Below are 18,489 nucleotides of genomic sequence, written 5' to 3'. Positions count from 1 at the left end.
CGGGATACTCCTTCCCCTCTATCCCTAGCATCGCTAGACGTTCTAAATTGATTCGAAGCCTGTCACTAAAACAGACATCTCCCGTCGCATAGCGCCGATTACAGTCTCCGCTGTATCTCGGTCAAGACGGGATTCCGGTGCGAAGAGCCCAAAATCTAATCGACCATTGCGGATGGCGGCCTCCACGTCGATCGTAGGCTGCTGAAATGTAAGCAATTGCGTAAAGATCTTGATCACCGTTAGATGCAGAAGTGATGTGCATTCGTCAAACGTACCTGAAAAATGGGTTGAGGAGCCGCTGAGGCGCTCGGATGCTTGAGGCCCGGGCTCATCTCGGCTGCACCCGGTGGCGTCAAACCATTGCCATTAATCTCGATTGGGCCGTGTTCCGAAACTGGGACCCCGCTAAGATCTTCAAACTCCTCGCGTTGAATTGCTGTGAGAGAAAACTTTGCGTCTCCGTTGCTGGGTGCGTTCAATTCCGGCTCAGGAAGTCGCAGGAAATTGACGCAAGTGTCGATTCGAACGCCCGTCCATTCGGCAATTTCCACGAGAGAAACACACGAGTATTCTGGTCGGCTGATCTCGTTGATTTCAGTTTGAATCCTGCGGGCGGCATCAAGGAGGGTTTCGTTGGAATCGCTGAGTTTGTCATCCAGCCGTAGTGGAACAATGTTAACGGTGGGAATCACAGATTCGGCTAGACCCTCGATCAAATGAGATCGATTGGCAAGGTATAGTCCAACGATTAGCCGCCGGTGAGACCCTGCGTCATCTGTTTCAGCTGCACCGAATTCCTGCAAATGCACTCGAGCATAGATGGCCAAAAAGACGGTCTGAATGCTAAGACCCTGGCGCTTAGCAACCTTTTCGACACTGGCCATATTTGAAACCAGCCCCGGTCGATAGTGGTGTTGTACAGAGCCGAAGTCATCCCCTCGTTTTACCGCTGTTGGGATTTGGCCTAGATACTTTTGCCAGAATTGCCGCCGGACATCCACGGGCGAATGAACATGGTGGAATGCCACGAGCTGTGAAAGACCAAGGTCGGGATTTGGCTTGGCAACCTTCTCTTGACTGCAGTGTGCAACGAGTCTGTCTAGGATATGGGGTAGACTGACAGCGTCGTACAGTGCATGGTGGATTTGTAGAATAAGCGCCGTTCCCTTGTCCGTCTGGGAGGCATGCAGTGCGACCGGCACTGTCCCAAATTCTTGTTTGAGTCTTGTTGAAATAAGTTGCCGATCAAACTCGGAATGCCAAACCACAGGAATTTGCACAGCCTCAAACTCGATCTGCACATAGGGCAATAGCCGAGAATCGGCAGTGGGAACGAATGCCGTTCGAAGCATTGGGGTCTGGTCTAGGACCTGAGCCCAGGCCCGATCGAGCACCTGAGGGCTCAATTGTCGTGATGTCATATAGTAGAACTCAGGATAGAACACCTCGGGATTTAGGATATGCATTGAGAGGAAATAGGTTTGCCCTGCCGTTGCGGGGAACACCTTCCGCACTCGTTGCGAATCAATACCATGCGAGTGTAGAAGTTCCGTCACATCGATGCCATCGAGTGACTCGTGGAGAATGCGCGATATATTTGTGAGCGAGAGCTCCGTCTGGTTGTTGTTGGCTGCTTTGGCCATGTTTTCGACGGTACCAGCCCGAAGCATATCACTGACCGCAAGCTTGATGGACTGTCTCTTTAGGAGTGCAGCTACCTTGATGGCGCTGATACTGTCCAAACCAAGCTCGAAAATCGTGGAGCTCTTGTCAATAGAGCTTTCAGCTACCCCGGATGTAATGGAAAGAACCTCACGGATCTTTGACTCAATGGGCAACCATTGTGTGTGATTGGGTCTCTGGGGCACTGCATCAGTCTCGATATCTTGTCCAGACTCATCATGGAAAGCCGCACTTCCACAAATTTTTACTCCTTCGCTGGTGAGCTCGAAAATCGGTTCGGAGGGGCCATCAATGATAGACGAAAGGATACCGCCCATCTGCCCCAACAGCGCAAGAGTATCTTGATCTCCAACAACATTTCCACGACACGCAACCCGCCCAACCAGATCCTCCCCGACACCTTCAACTTCAGCGCAAATAGGGTACTCAACATCAGCTGCTCCACCAGTAGATTTATATAAAACATGCCGCGACGCAGTTTGAACATCTTCCACTGGTCTCTTCTGATACATGAAAAGCGTATCAAACAACGCCCGCGATCCTGTATCTGGTCTGACGCGCCGAAGCGGGAAATGTTGATGTTCCGACATCGCTAGGAGAGCCTCCTGCACATACCTCACCAATTCTACGCGCGTCCCATGAAGAATTACTCGCATGGCGACAGTGTTCATGGTCGGGAACATCACATGCTCAGAGTCAGCCACGTTTCGCCCAGAAAGGACCAGCCCGAATGCCACATCTAGCTTCTTGACATGCGTGGCAAGAACAAGAGACCAGCAAGCAACAAGAAGCGCCTGGAGAGTAATGCCATGGCGTCTGCAGAACATCTCTGCCCTGGAAAGTGGAACGGCTAACGATTGTTCTGCTCGGTGAACGACGGCCGAGCTATTGTCAGCGTGCTCTGTGGGCGAAAATGACACCGGGGTAAAATTGGATAGTGTTGCTCGCCAGAACCTGAGTGCTCCATCGCCAGACGAGGCAATAATTTGCTCGAGAATGTCATCAGCTGGCGGGCGTGAACACTCTGCATCAATATAGGATTTGGCAACATCTTCATGCAGCAAATTGATTGACCAGCCATCATAGAGAGCGTGCGCAATCGACAAAACAAGATGCCGCTTAGCTCCGTCCACCGCAATGGTGAGAGAGAGCAAGGGGCAACCTGCCAGCTCATTGCGGACCCTTGAGCGCTGACTCTCTATAATGGATTCCACAGAGACTCCGTGTAGATAGACAGTCTGCAGATCGATTTGATCCTCGCTGTGAACTATTTGAGCGTACGAAACAGGAATCTGCGGATCCCAGACCTCAACAAATGAAGTACGGAGGATAGGGTGGGCTCTAACGACAGCTCTCCATGCCCGCTCCATCCTTTCGATGTCCACATCTGGCTCGAGCTCGAGAATTTCATGGTTGTAATAATGGTTGTACCCAGAGGCCAACATTTCCGCTACCATAGCTTCTTGGATAGGTGTGGCTGGTAGGATACGAGTCGCGTTCGTAGGGAGAAGACCTTCAGCCCTGAGGAACTTGGCCAACGATTTCTCTAGCTGATTGAGCAATGGCAATGTCCCATCTCTGTTATGGCCATTTGTTATTGAGAGTTGCCCGCTCATCGCCTTCACTGTACGATGGCGCATGATGGAGCTCACAGGAAGTTTGATGCCGGCTTTGCTCAACCGCGAGGAGATCTTGATTGCATCGATGCTATCAAGTCCAACTTCAAAGATTGATGTGTTCTCACTAATTGATTGCGGCTCCACTCCCGCAAGGGTTTCAATCACGTCGCGTATTGTGCAAGCTTGGGAAGTCCATTCAAACAAAGAGCCATTGGTAAGTCCAACATTGCTTTGTACTCGTGTTTTCAGAGACTTGTGGTGACCATTCATTTCACTGTTCGTCACAGCTTGTGCGAGAAACTCCCCATTCACCCTGGGAAGCTCTCTGTTGGGGTCTTGCGCAAACCTAGAAAGGATTTGCTCGAAATTGGACAACATGAGCTGAGCGTCCTCCAACAATACCGCATGGCTCTTTGCGGCAATGGTGGCTGTCAGGGATTGGTTGCTGTTGCGCACAATCTCAAATGCCAGAGGGTACTCATGCTGGGCCTCTGAGTCCAGTGTACGCCAAAGATCTTTTGTGAATGATGCGTTGTTATCAGCTTCCCTCTGGAAGACAAACAAAGAGTCGAATAATCGAACTTCGGGGGTTTTATCGAGCCATTTCACAATATCCCGCAGTGCAGTATATTGGAATGGGATCATGGACACGTGGTAGTCATGACAGCGCCGAGCGACATCAGACCAAGACTCCAAGCCATGCAACTGAACGTTGCTGGGGATCGTATTGAACAGCGGTCCAATAACGTCGCCAATGCCTGGTACATCAATTGCCCTGCCCGAGGCAATGATACCGAGTGGTGGCACGAATGAGTATTGCTGCTGGAGAGTGAGAAGCCAACAGGCATGGAGAACAGCTTGCTCTGTAACATTGAGAGTCCGGCGAAGATGATCGACCTGCTCTGTCAAATTCATTTGGGCTTTGAGCAGAATTGGCGTGCTGTCTACTTGGTCGTTCTCGGCGAAAGGTCGATTATGGCAGCCAGCAAGATGCTCTTTCCAAAATGACTCTGCAGCAGGGTCTTTACAAAGGGGACCCAAGTGCAATACATCGAGGAACTCCGGGACTGACTGCGAACTCTTGCTCTGGCAGAAATAATTTCGGGCAACCAATTCGAGGAGTAGAATTAGGCTATTTCCATCATAGAGAGCATGGAATATATTCAGGCACATTACCGATGCCTCGGGGGAAGATATGACTCCGACTTCCCATAGACTCGACGAAAGATCGTCAATCTGGGTGGTCCAGTGACCGTGTCGTCGTTTGCGCAAGTCATCAATCTCCTCCTTGCTGCTGACCGTAGTAAGAAACCAAGGTAGAGCATCTTTCTTCATGATAACTTGGGCGTAGCCGTCCGGAGATTGTAAAAACTTAGCACGCAGCATTTGAACTTCCCTCTGGGCCTGACCCCAAGCTGCGCATAAATTCTCGAGGTTGACGGAAGGGTCTAGCTCGAAAGTGAATGATGAGCAGTATAATGGCGTGCTGCTTGAAAGGTAGTGGTATATGATACCCTCCTGGAGCGAAGTGCAGGGCGCAATTTTTTCGATGTCATCGCCGATGGCCCCAATTCGCTCGATGATAGCGTGGGAGTTCTTGTGGGCGAAAGCCTCGATGCCTTGCTTGGAATTTCGTTGGATGGCTTCCACGGACACAAAAGATGAGACAGGCACTTGTAGGGCAGAAGCCATTCCGGAAACTGTAGGATCTGTGGATTGTTAGCCAATTACATTCTTAGCCAACACCTGAAACGTCAGATTTACACTTCATGATGATCGATGGCTGAGCCTGAGAAAACCCAGCCTCCCGGAGACTCCTCGAGAAAGCAATAACAGATATAGAATCCAAACCAAGCTCGTAGATACTGGACCACGACGAGATCTTCCCTTCAGAAGAATCAATAAACCTCGCCAGGACAGACATGATCTTCTGTTCATGGACACTGTTAGTGGGCTGGCCAGCACTCATTGAGCTCAATTTCTGAATATCCTCCAGAGAAAGCCCCTGATAGATACTCTTCAAGACTTTCATATCGGCCTTATTATTGGCAGAGAGTGGGAAGCGTGTCATCGGGATGATATGTGTAGGCACCATATACCCGGGAAGATGAGTGTGGCAAGCGCCCTTGATCTTCGACAGCAGGACGCGATCATCTTCTAAAGATCGGACTCCAACTTTGACAGCACGAGCTTTCTTATCTGCAGTGACAGTCGTGAAAAAAGAGACAAGTTGGTCCTTAGATTGTTTGGGGTGCGTGATCACCAGGGTAGCGACTTCGTTCAATTCAGGCGTGGCTTGTTTGATGACCTCGTTAATTTCTCCAATCTCAAGTCGCTGTCCACGGAGCTTGACCTGGTCATCGATACGACCAAGGAACTGAAAACTCCCGTCGTGTAAAATTCTCACAAGATCGCCTGTGCGATAGATGCGGTCGCCAAATTCGGGGAGCTCTTGGAATCGTTCTTTGGTGAGCTCCGCTCGGTTCAGGTAGCCCTTTCCAACGAGAGGCCCGGAGACACAGAGTTCGCCTATGCTACCACGTAGGACAGGCGTTGTGGTGCCGGGCTTGAAGACATACGACCCCACATTATCGAATTGGGGCCCAATGTTTGAGGCTTTGTCATTGGCAGACATCCGTGGGAGCATAGTGCATCCGATGGTAACTTCAGTAGGCCCGTAGCCATTATAGATAACACCATGCTTGCCCCAGGCATCGAGGATTTCTTGTTTCAACGCCTCTCCACCGGTGATGAAGACTCCACGACAAAGGGACGGGACTTCATCGGGATGGACTAGTCGTGCCAAACTAGGCGTCAGATCGATATGCGTAATTTGAAGCTTTTGTATCGTCCCAGTCAGATCCCCAAACAGCAGATCACGTGGACAGGAAGTGACGCAAATCCCCACACTCCAGCTCCAGTACTGTTCCAAAACACTGACGTCGAAATGGAAGGAGGCAAATTGCAACCACCGAGACTCTTCATCCCAGTGTCCTGCGAACAATCGTTGGAATGCTAGCATTGCTTGCACAGCATTATCGTGCGTGATCTCGCAGCCCTTCGGTGTTCCGGTTGTACCAGATGTGTATAGACAATAACAAGTATCATCTGGCTGAATCGGACGGGAGAGTGAGACATCGTCTGTTGAAACCCCACCAAGCAGCCCAGGCTCATCAAGTGCCTGGATGTCAATAGCCGGGAGGCCCTCCAGTTCCGCCATTTTCGATTGATTGCAGAGTAGAATCCTGGTACCGGAATCCTCCAGCATGAATTGTTTGCGAGAGATAGGAGCTCCGGGGTCAATAGCCAAATATGCACACCCAGCTTTCATGATACCCAGAATCGCCGTAGAGGCTTCAGGGCACTTGTCAAAGCATATTCCCACAATCCCGCCAGGAATAGCTCCCCTTGCCTGCAGGAAATGGGCAATTTGATTACCGCGTTCATTAAACTCACAGTAAGTCCAAGTCTTCTTCTGAAGGCTGTCCACGGTGTCACCGAAGGCAAATTCGAACGCAATCTTATCAGGAATCTTGAGCGCGTTCTCTTCGACGAATTGATGCAGCAAAAACACCGTGGTAGGGATTGGTGCTTCTTTGGCAGGAGTAATAGATAGCAGACTGCTACCCACAGACTCATGACCGTCGGAATTGGCATCTGGACGGAAGACAGTATCCTGCAATAACTTGTCATATTGACACAAAAGGATCGTTGCTTGCTCCACGGGGACAATATCGCCTCGGTAGCTCAACGAAATCTGAAGATCTGTCGCATGCGGAATCAACTCAACAGAGACGGGATACTGTAAAATGTTAGTCCAAACCCTACAAACCGTGAAGGTCTTGTCTGTTTGTTTTACTTACATCAATCTTCGTCTCCTCCTCGATGATATCCCACCCATCGGTATCAACTAAATCCGTGCTGAACTTCTGATAAACAAATAGTGTATCGAAGAGTGGCTCGTCACTACCTAGCCAACGCTGGACATGCGACAAAGGCGCGAACTGATTTTTCATCAACAAAGCGTTCCGCTTCAGCGTGCGGTCCAAAAGCTGTCGGTTGGAACCCCCAATATGCAGAGGGGTTGGCACTGTCACTAAACATGGAAATACCGCATGCTGAGCAGCGGCAGATAAGTTCCTACCCGATAGCACAGTTCCAAATGTGATATTAGACTCGCCCGTGTATGCAGACAACAAGCGGGCCCATGCTGCTTGTCCCGCTGCTTGAAGGGTTACACCGATATCTCGACAGGCATCTTCAAGAGCCTTGCAAGACTGTGCACAATGAATGGAGGTGGTGAGTAGTGTACGCTCATCTGTACGGATAGGATGCAAGTCGGGAAATCTGGAGGGTTGCACTTCTGGAGCCAGCTCTTTCCAGAATAGCTGTGCAGATTCACTTTGGCTGCTGCTTTCAAGGAGGATAGGACCGAGAGTTGCGGTGACTGGTGCCGGCGTAGCCAGGTCATTTCCGTCATATGCTACTCTGATGTCTGCAAATATGGTAGCCAAAGACTGAGCATCGTAAATAGCGTGCAATGCAGAGAAATGCATGACACTGGTAGTGTCACCTGCCTCGACTTCAATGCTCCATGGGGGCTGGTGGAGATTTCCCAATGCGTGCTTTTCTTGAACACCAGGAGTGTATGCCATGGAAGTCAACGTTTCACGCCATGGTACTTCGATATTTTCATGGTAAGTTATCATAGCAAAAGGATGCTGCTGATTGCGTAATTGAACAAAGCCTGTTCGAAGCATCTCATGCTGAGCCATAACCTTAGACCATGATTCTTTCAGAATCTTCTTATCCAGAGGTGCTGAGAATCTTAAGGCCATTCGATTGAAGTACAGGGAACCATAAGAATGTGTAAACATCGCCAGCATGCCATTTTGAACTGGGGTACAAGGGCGAAGTGACTGTACTATTTGCGAAGAAATGTCAAGTTGTTCGCAAACAGATTGCAAATGATGGGTTTGGAAAAGTTCAAAGTCAAACTCAACTTCTTCAACAACTTTCGCGCTGGAATTAAGAAGAGAAGCAATTTGATCAATAGAGGCGGCCTGGTACAAGTCAGTAAGTAGAGAATAGGATCCGTAATCAAGATTCAAACCCCAGAAATATGACATACCTCGAGAATATCACTCGACGAGATCTTATACCCTAATTCTCGCAGATTGGCCGATACCTGCACAGCATTGATACTATCCAGGCCAAGTTGGAAGATCGTCGTGTCCTGGGACACATTATCCGAGCTGACATCAGAGAGTTTGCAAAGAAGTTCGCGAACCATCTCCTCCTGGTAGGACAAAGGGCGCTTTTGGCGATAATTGGTAAAAAACTGAACAGACTTTGTCACTTCAGGTGCCTTCTGTTCAAAGACTCGAGGAATGTCTTTCCCCAATACCCGCTTATCGGATGCCTGACCAGATGGGTATTGAGTAATCTGTCCAACAAGGGCCACAAAGTCCTGCGCAATGGTCTCAGCCACAGCTTGCGAGATATGCGATACTTGGAAGTGGAGGCAGATCTTGATGTTGTCGGCAGACTCGTCGCGAACGATCTCACAGATCAAGGGGAACCCCATGTTTCCTTCATCCTGAAGAAGTTCCCAGACACTGCAATCCAGAGCTGTATTTCTGTTCTGGAAAATGACCAGCGTGTCGAAGAGGCGAGAGCCATCTCCAAGAACACGCCGTTGAATACGCCGTAGAGGGCTGAGTTGGTGAGGCAAAATGTCGTTATTGCTCTGTTGGGACAATTTCATGATGTCACTATTCGTTGCAGTCGAGGAGGGCTTGATTCGAACTGGGAGCGTGTTGAAGCAGGGCCCAACTATCCGATCTGCGCCATCCAAGGGAACGGTTCTGCAGCTGAAGACATTGCCGAAGCAGACGTCGGAGGAATCGGTGTATAGAGAGAGCAGTCTGGCCCACGCAGCGTGGAAGACGTTCAATGGTGTTACGGAGAGGTCTTTGCATTGTTGTTTGAACGATATGAAAGAACCATTTAGGGATGTATGAATCTGCTGTGATGCCAACTCATCTGCATTTGCTGCGGGCTTGGGTGTGAGAAGGAGAGTCGGTAAAACACCAGACAAGTACTGGTCCCAGTATTCATCCGACAAGCCATAATCAAGAGAGGTCATGTAATCGATGAAGTTGCGGAATGGAGCATTTGGTGGCAATTCTTGACTTGAGAGCAACAGTTGGAGCTCATGCAATAACTGGGCGATACCTTCTCCGTCATACAGTGCATGGTGAATGGACAGCAGAAGATATGTCTTCTGCGCATCGGAATCGGTTATCAAAGTCAGCGAGTAAGGTAACTGGCCGTTGACAGGAGAAAGACCCTCAAACTTGGACTTGCTCTCTTTGATGACGTTCCCAAGCTCAGAAGAGGAAGTTTCAATATGAGACCACGGTAAGACCAATGTATCCAGTACAACTTGAGCATATGCAAACCGCTTATCACTGGTTTGCGTGAAACAAGTTCTAAGAATGTCTTGTCTTTGCATCATCTTAGTCCATGCCGCCCTCATGTCATCAGCATTGGTGTGCACAAGAAGCAGGAGGTGGTTGAAATAAGCTGAACGACCACCAGACTCAGCTGCAAGCATAGCTTCCTGGAGTGGAGTGCAAGGGTAAAGACTCTGAACAGTTATGGCTGCAGTTTTGAACTCATCTTCTACTTGATGAATGAGAATTTCATCAAAAACTGTGGGTGGCGCGGGCACCACATCCTCTTCGGACTGATTCTCGTCAGTCGCGGCAGAAATTACAGCTGCAAGTTGAGCAATAGAGCTATGGCGCAGGATTTTAGACACAGAAAGCCTTCCACATCCAGACTCCTGGAGCTTTCGCGACAACGAAATAGCAGAAAGCGAATCCAGACCCAGTCTGTAGAAAGACGTGTGTTTGCGGATGTTGCTTTGGTCAGTGCCAGTAATTGCCGATATTGTGATAGATATGGTCTTCTCAAGCTCGGTGAAGCTGTCACCGGTATCATTGGCGTTTAACTTTGGAGAAAATACCGCAAGTTCTTTTGTTGTCATTTGCTCCAACCGTTTCCTCAGCATAAAGTGGTCAGTTTTGTAAGACATGGTGAGATCTATCGCGTCCACAAGCACAAGAAGCGATGGAAGGCTAGAAGAAGAAAGTTTCTTCGTTAGTTCCTTGAAAAGATCATTCGTAGCTTCCTCAATTTGCACCGAATCTGAGTATTTCGTTGAAGAAACCCAGAATACTGCCAGTGGTGCCTGCTGGCCCAGCTTCGGCTCACTCAAAACCATGCTCACTGATTCTTGAATCATTTCCGAAGACATAAGAGCACAATCAACTTTATCAAGATTAATCGACGGAGAATATGACTGTGAAAGGCCAGAACTTCGGGAGAGAATGAGTGTACCATCAGGAAGCTGCCTTGCAAAATCACCCGTTCTATAGATACGACCGAATTCAGGATGGTTAACGAATCGTCCAGTCACCGATGCCTCAGTACCGGGTAGGCAGCGCCCAACTTGATCTCCGCCAAAGCATAACTCTCCAATGGCGCCGCGTGGAAGAAGAACGAGTGAGTCTCCATGTGCCACAATCATCGCAGATGTGCTCTTCAGGGGTCTACCAATGTTTCGAACATAGGTTGACGCTTGCATATTAGGATGGATGGTACAAATTTGAGCCAGTGCATGGTTGCTGTATGCTTGGTGGAGACCTTTGCCAGCCCAATTGTGATGGAGCTTGGGGGTCATCTCTTCGCCCGAAGAGAGAAGGTACTGCACACTAGGAACGGCTTGCGGATCAATGCGAGAGATCAGCATGGGAGGCAAGTGAAGGTGCGTTATGTGCATGTCTTGACAGACTTTCTCGATGCGAGTCATCATGAGTACGTCTGTAGCTGAGCACAATGTCATGCCAGCGTGCCAAGCGAAGAATGTCTGGCAAATTGATGCTGTATTATTGTTAGAAAGATAATCTAGATGTTAAAATTTCATGGGAAACTTACCACCTGATCCTTGAGGAGATGATAACATTTTCGACCCGGTTGGCGTTGGGTACAATCCCGAAAGAGCATTGATATTGCTCTGTAAGTTTTGCCGTGAAATGACGATGTTTTCCGTCAAGTCATTTTCAATTAGCGTCACTTCAGAATAAGCAACATCAGACGCTTCATTGGTATAGGGAATATTGAAATCATGATAGATATCCAGCGAATAAGATATGTGAATCAGCTGAACGAACTTTAAAGAATCCAGCCGATGATTCTTTTCCGTCAAGGGATCGACGATACAGAACTTGGATTTCGCCATGGAGAGAATAGAATGAATCATCTCTGAAGAGGCCTGGGGAAGTAGGAGGAGACCGGCACCGGCCTTAGCAACTCCAAGCACGGCAACGTAAAAGTCAAGGGATATTGTCAGATGAATGGCTATTAAATCGGCTTTTGTCACTCCGACATGGAGCAAAAGGTGCGCAAAGCCATTAGCTCGAGAGTTTAGCTGACCGTAGGTCATGCTTTCGACCAAGGGGGCAGGAGTTTCTAACTTCCAGAGCATCAGTTCAACCGCTACCCGGTCGGGGTCTGTAGAGGCAATCATCTCGACGCTTGATGCCAAGCTTGGAAGATCAGCTTGCTCGGGCGACACTGCATGTTGAATTGACAGCGTTGACGAGGGAAGATATGATGGGATCTCCTGGATCGGAAGATGGATCTTATCAATCAAGGTCGAAGCTACGGAATCAATCTGCCCGAGGAGTATCATAGCTTGCTCGAATGGTAGCACGGACTTTTGATAAGTCGCCCGGGCAAAGATGTCGTCTTTTCGCGGCTCAAACTCCAGCAAAAGTGCAAATTCTAGGAACTCCCCCGCTCCAACTTCCCGAAATAGCGAGCTCTGGGCATCGTCCGACCAAATGCTTTCCTGCCACACGAGCGCGGTGTCAAAGAGACTGCGATCCAATTCGATACCAGAAGCCTTCTTAATATCCTGAAGAGGAAGACTGCCATGCTCGAGGGACTTGCGGTTCATGTTCTGGATGGCCAAGAGGAGATCAGTCACGTCTTGCATTTTGCCAAGGTTCATGCGCGTAGGTAGAGTTCTGATACAGGGACCGAGAACAGTCTCGATACCCTTTAGGGGCAGAGTCCGGCCTGAAAAGACAGTTCCAAAGGTAACATCGCCGCTTCCGATATAGGAGGAGAGAATATAGCAGAACGCAGCTTGGAAAATGGTTTGCCGGCTGACGCGAAGATGCTGGGAAACTTCGTTGAGTTTTGATATGGATGTTTCCAGCACACGAGTGGCCTTATCAGTAGCATGTACAATATCTGACTTTCCATAGAAAGTAGGGAAATTTGCAGGATAAAGACCCTGTAGCTGGTCACGCCAGTAGGCTGAGGATTCTGTTGCCGATCTATCCAGTTTGTGCTCAATGAAAAAGTTTGCGACGACATTATATGAAGGTTTAGAATCGAGCTCCTCTCCGGACAGGATACTTCTGAGATCTTTCAACATGAGTTGCCAAGACCACCCATCATAGAGTGCATGGTGGATATGCACCAGCACGCGGAGATGATCATTCCCTTCCTTGATCTGGACCCGGAAAGGGTTCAAGATATCGTGACCGGCACCCAAGCCCAAATCGTAGTCAAGTTCCCGTTGTACAGAAACATGCTCTTCAAGGGTATTCCACGTGAAGCGACCATATGAGTGATCTTTGAGGCCGATTTCCAAAAATCCAGATCGTAGGATCTCGTTGTGGCTCACCAGTTGACCAAATGCATTTTGCACCGAAGTTAAACTGACAGAGGGCGCGAATTCTAGCTCAATCCAGTTGCAGTATGCCTTATTGTCTCGAACAGTCTCCAAAATCATAGCCTGCTGAATATGGCTGCACGGTAAGATGTCCGAAACCTGCTCGCTCAAACCCAGCGAGTCGACCCTTGCCGCACCTGCATCTGAAACAAACTGCAGAATGGTTTCTAGGGCTGCTTGAGTATCGTCAGACGAGCTCACGGATTCAAGGCTGGTGGCGAGCTGCCAGATCCCGTCCACCGAGTCGGCCTCCAATAGGGTAGCCACACCTAAGCGAATTCCTGCATCCAAGAGATGGGACGCGAGACGGATTGCTGCTAGCGAATCAAGGCCTGCTGCTCCCAGGCTCTCTGTCGACGAGAGCCGTCGGCCTAACACCTCAGCCACGCTCGAAACGATAGACTCTTCTTTTTCATCTCGGTAGGGTTGGTCATCAGAAGCCTGAATGGTGCTTCGGTGGCGAATGAAATCAGCTTCTAGTGTTCTACGATCGATCTTGCCCGAGGGAAGTTGGGGGAATTGGTCGACGAGCACGAATTCTCCAGGAATCATGAAGCGAGGCAACAGCTGACGACAGACATCTCGAAGACTGCTGTCTGTCGTTCCTTTGTCGGTAACCAGAACAAAAGCAATCAAGTTCCCGTCGATTACTATAGTTACAGCACTGCGGACACCGGGGGCGCTGGTGATAACATGCTCGATCTCGCCAAGCTCTATCCGCTGGCCTCGCAGTTTCACCTGGCCGCTGGAAATTCGGCCAAAACACTCAATCTCTCCGGTGGGGAGTATGCGGGCTTTGTCTCCCGTGCGATAGAGTCGGCCATACACCGGACTGTCTATAAAAGCCTTGGCATTTTCTTCGGGTCGATTGATATACCCGTCTGCCAATTGAGGACCACCCACCACAAGCTCTCCAATTTGGCCTACTAAAAGGGGGCGAATCTCCGTGGAGGATGGCTCGTCGGAGGGTAGTGACATGATGTATGCGGAAACTGTTTTAAAGGGCTTTCCAATCATATTGACACGGTCCTTGGCTTGGAAATGGGTGGCAGCGGTACAGTGGATTGCTGCTTCGGTAGGCCCGTACATCCCATGGAGAATGCCATCTCTGCCCTCGGACTGGCCAAACTCGTCTACCACATGCCTAGTGAGCATCTCACCAATTGTGAGGAGCACCCGGAGAGATGGAGCCGCGGCTCGCGTGCACAGCAACTCTCCTGCTACCGTTGGGGTCAACTCAGCGGCATCAACTCTCATCGTAGTCATCACATGGGAAATATCAAGAAGCATATGCTCTCTCTCGGAGCCGATGAGGGTTGACCCTCGCATCATCGGGAAAAAGACTTCAAACACGGAAACATCAAAGGTGGGAGATGCAAATTGTAAAAAGCGCTTGAAAGGGGGTATCAAATCATCGTGAGCAAGGAGTGACTGGGTGGCAGCAAGATGGGACACCCCGACGCCTTTGGGGCGGCCCGTAGAGCCAGATGTGTACATGACATATGCCAGATCAGTGGAAGTGATATTTTCTGAGCATGGCTCTGTGATGTTGGTATTGGTTTGAAGATCGTCTACTGTAAGAATAGAAACCTGCTCTTTCGGCGGTATCCTTGTTGCAAGAGAATTATTTGTGACCACCACAGATGCAGCCACATCTTGCAGGATAAACTCGATGCGATCTGTTGGTGCATCGGTGTTCAAGGGGCAGAAAGCTGCACCAGCCTTGAGAATGGCCAGCCATGAGATATACAATTCCACAGACTGGGGCAGAAGTACTGGCACAACCCTCTGTATGCCCTGTGAAGTTGTCGAAGCACGAGCTATTTTAGCCGCCAACTCCGAGGAAAGCCGGTCCAAGTCATGGTAGGACAAGCAACGAACGTTTCCATCCGCGGCGAGGAATTCAATAGCATGGTGTGAATCATTGATCCTGTGCAGGGCAAGCTCGTGTAGAAGTTGAGGCCCGGACAGTGTGGAGGGGGAGGCGTTGGAAATCGCTAAATCAGGGACCTCAGCGGCAGACAGTGTCACCTGTATACCCATCTGAGCAGCCTGCTCCAGCACAATTTGCTTCAGCTGGTTGCCCAACTGGTACAGGAAAGCGGCATTCATGCCTCCGGTCGCACATAAGGCTCCCAACTGCGTGGTGGGGTCTAGGGTCCACCGCAACGCCGGGGGATGTCCGTCATCACTGAACAGAGGATCTCCCAACACTACGGCTGTGTGTTTGACTGAGAGGTCCGATACGGCCAGATCTGCTGGATGAATCGCTTGGTTGGATAGATTTGCCTTGACTGGCACACTATTCAATAAAAAAACCGGGTTCTCATCTGTTGTAAATGCGCGTAGCAAGATTGCCCATGACAAAGCAAATATGTCTGAGGGGAGTTGGGCATCCACCTGCCAGGGTACGATATGAACACCATCATCGTCATTGACGGCGGGGAACTGAGTGAATCGGTCCATGACCTGTGTAGGGTTTTTTTCTCTTTCCCTCTCATACGGAGTACATATTTAAAGGTAAAGTATATACCTCGAGGGCTCTGCTTAGTCGATCTAATCAGGGGCAACGTGAGTGGCTAGAGAGGATATGCAAGCGCGTGAAAAAAAAAAGAGTCCCACATACAGGATTTTTTTTTTCTAAATGGGGGGCTCGGATTTAACAACGTAAATCGAGGGGGCATTTGTATGATCTCCAGCGAGCCAAGCGCGGAAAAGGTGAAGTATATTATTGTGTATTATTTGGAATATTTGGAATATTCCTTATTTACTCGAGGTCCTACTTTCAGATTTAATACACTCATCTAGTTTATATATTATATATAGTTATATGTAATATTCTCAAGATCAGACCATATTCTCTCGGAATTAGCTGAAACAGGTGTATGTCCTGATATGACGTACTCCGTATAAGAGCCGATAATATACTGTAAACAGAATTACATATGCACGGAGTATGGTAATAATAGCACATAATATCATTGTCACCTCCCCCACTCTCAAATGCCCAAGCGTAGACAAAAGAAAAAAAAAAAACCAAAACGATAACCACCTATACAGTGGAGGAATTTTCCTGCAGGCCCCCACTGTAAACGAGTCCAATGCGTTGCCAAGAGAAGTAACAACGTGCATGTCATGTTAATATACGGCCTCCGATCCCCAATTTTTCCCCGACATCGGCTGTAAGGCCGGGTTTTAGAGAAGAATATTCTCTGAGTGCATGAAGCATAGAACCTTCTTCTTTTATCTTCTTGCATATAGTGGGGCCAGTAGGGTATATTGCATACTACTCCGAGTCTTACATGTAGGTATATTACGATATAGGGAAGAATACAAGATGCAACGGTGCATACCATAGATTAAAAAAAACCCCCATCAGTGGAGACTGATTGATAAAATTTGAAAAAAACAAGGGAAAATACGGAGACTTGGCAAAAAAAAGATCAAGCGAGGGCTTCAGAGACCTTCAGGATCCACATGGTCAACTTATCTGATCCGCTCTGATTTCCGGAGAGGCAAGGCATATAAAGCCTTTTTCCTTCCCTACTTTTTGGGTTTTTTTCTTTGGATTTGAAAAGCTTGGAAACTCCCCTGAAGCTCTTGGATTTCCTCTTTCGGCTGTATACATACACTTTTTTTTGGTTCACCTTTTCACTTTAATCATGGAGTCCGTTACCCGCAAGGAGCTCTCCTTCCTCAAAGATATGGTGCCACGCACCCAGCCCCAGCCGCCTCGGTCGCTGCTACGAACAACTGGCGCGGATGAGATGCATGATCTGCTCTGTGTTGGATTTGGCCCAGCTTCACTTGCTGTCGGGATTGCCCTGAATGATGCTATGGACCCCGCCCTCGGTGCCTCCAAGGACCCCAACTTCAAGCCTAAGGTTTGCTTCCTGGAGAAGCAGAACCAGTTCGCTTGGCACTCCGGTATGCTGGTCCCGGGCTCGCGCATGCAGATCTCCTTCATGAAGGATCTCGCGACTATGCGTGATCCCCGCAGCAGCTTCACTTTCCTCAACTACCTGCACCACAATAACCGTCTCGTCCACTTCACCAACTTGGGCACTTTCCTACCTGCCCGTGTGGAATTTCAGGACTACATGCGCTGGTGTGCCCAACGCTTTGCTAACGTTGTCAACTATGGCGAGGAGGTTGTCGAGGTCATCCCCGGCCCCACCAATGCCCGTGGTGTCGTCGACTTCTTTACCGTCGTCTCGCGCAACACTGGTACAGGCGAGATCTCCTCCCGCAACTCCCGCAAAGTCGTCATTGCCCTCGGTGGCAAGGCTAAGATGCCTCCTGGTTTCCCCCAGGATCCCCGCATCATGCACTCCTCCAAGTACTGCACTCACCTGCCCCAGATGTTGAACGACGATATGGCTCCTTACAACATTGCCGTCGTTGGCAGTGGTCAAAGTGCCGCCGAGATCTACCACGACCTGCACCGTCGTTACCCCAATTCGCGCACTACCCTTATCCTCCGTGATACTGCTTTGCGCCCTAGTGATGACTCTCCCTTGTACGCTTTCCCCCAAATGAACAGCTCCATAGAATCATAATGCTAACTTTTTGCTTTTTTTCAGTGTGAATGAAATCTTCAACCCCGAGCGCGTTGACAAGTTCTACGAGATGAGTGCGGAGGAGCGCAAGAAGCGCATCGCCATCGAAAAAGCCACCAACTACAGTGTGGTTCGCTTGGAACTGATTGAGTCCATCTACAACGATCTGTACTTGCAGCGGGTGGAGAACCCCGACGAGACACAATGGCAGCAACGCATCCTTCCCGAGACCAAGGTGGCCCGAATCGAGCACCACAACGCATCGAACCGCATGCGCATCCACGTCAAGTCGGTCAACAACGAAAGCGAAGACAAGGAAGTGTTGGATGTCGACGCCCTGATGGTCGCGACGGGCTACCTCCGCGATGCGCACGAGGAACTCCTCGAGAACGTGCGCAGCTTGCGGCCCGCCGGCGCGTCGGCCTGGAGCCCTGGCCGTGATTACCGTGTTTCGCTCGACGGTGCCAAGGTCAGTGCCCAGGCTGGTATCTGGCTGCAGGGTTGCAACGAGAAGACACACGGTTTGAGTGATTCTTTGCTGTCGGTGCTGGCTGTGCGGGGTGGTGAGATTGTTAGCTCCGTCTTTGCGGATCAATTAGCTGGCGCTCCGTTGGTGCAGGACACCCGGGTGCGTGCTATGCTGTGAAAAAAATAAAAAACAAACAAACGAAAAAACGTGCGAAACAAAATGTGACATGATTGTCGTTTCGTGTCTCGAGTTTGCTTTTGGGAAGTGGGCCGAGATTCTTTTTTGAAAAATGTGCGTCTGGCGAGACAGCTCTCGATGATTCCCCCCTCCCTTTACTGTTCTGGG

The 18,489-nt window shown here is 49.5% G+C and overlaps 2 protein-coding genes across 2 annotated transcripts; one reads left to right on the top strand and one right to left on the bottom strand.

Moving 5' to 3' along the window:
• Positions 1-42: 42 nt before the first annotated feature.
• sidC (nonribosomal siderophore peptide synthase SidC) lies at positions 43-15,582 on the bottom strand (the record flags this gene model as incomplete). Its single annotated transcript, XM_057231051.1, has 6 exons — positions 43-198; positions 276-5,011; positions 5,067-7,104; positions 7,166-8,365; positions 8,434-11,252; positions 11,307-15,582. 6 exons carry the CDS (start codon positions 15,580-15,582, stop codon positions 43-45), a joined length of 15,225 nt encoding a protein of 5,074 aa, XP_057086141.1.
• A 1,196-nt stretch (positions 15,583-16,778) lies between these two features.
• Positions 16,779-18,321, top strand: N7447_006788 (FAD-dependent pyridine nucleotide-disulfide oxidoreductase; the record flags this gene model as incomplete). The annotated part of the gene is made up of 2 exons (XM_057231050.1): positions 16,779-17,635; positions 17,700-18,321. The coding sequence occupies 2 exons, from the start codon at positions 16,779-16,781 to the stop codon at positions 18,319-18,321; spliced, it is 1,479 nt and encodes a 492-aa protein (XP_057086140.1).
• Positions 18,322-18,489: the final 168 nt, after the last annotated feature.

The sequence above is a fragment of the Penicillium robsamsonii genome (genome assembly GCF_028829455.1).
Source record: "Penicillium robsamsonii strain IBT 29466 chromosome Unknown utg000003l_segment0_segment0, whole genome shotgun sequence".
NCBI lineage: Eukaryota > Fungi > Ascomycota > Eurotiomycetes > Eurotiales > Aspergillaceae > Penicillium > Penicillium robsamsonii.
The sequence above is the reverse complement of the archived record's forward strand: the minus strand, read 5'-3'. Positions and strand labels throughout refer to the sequence as shown.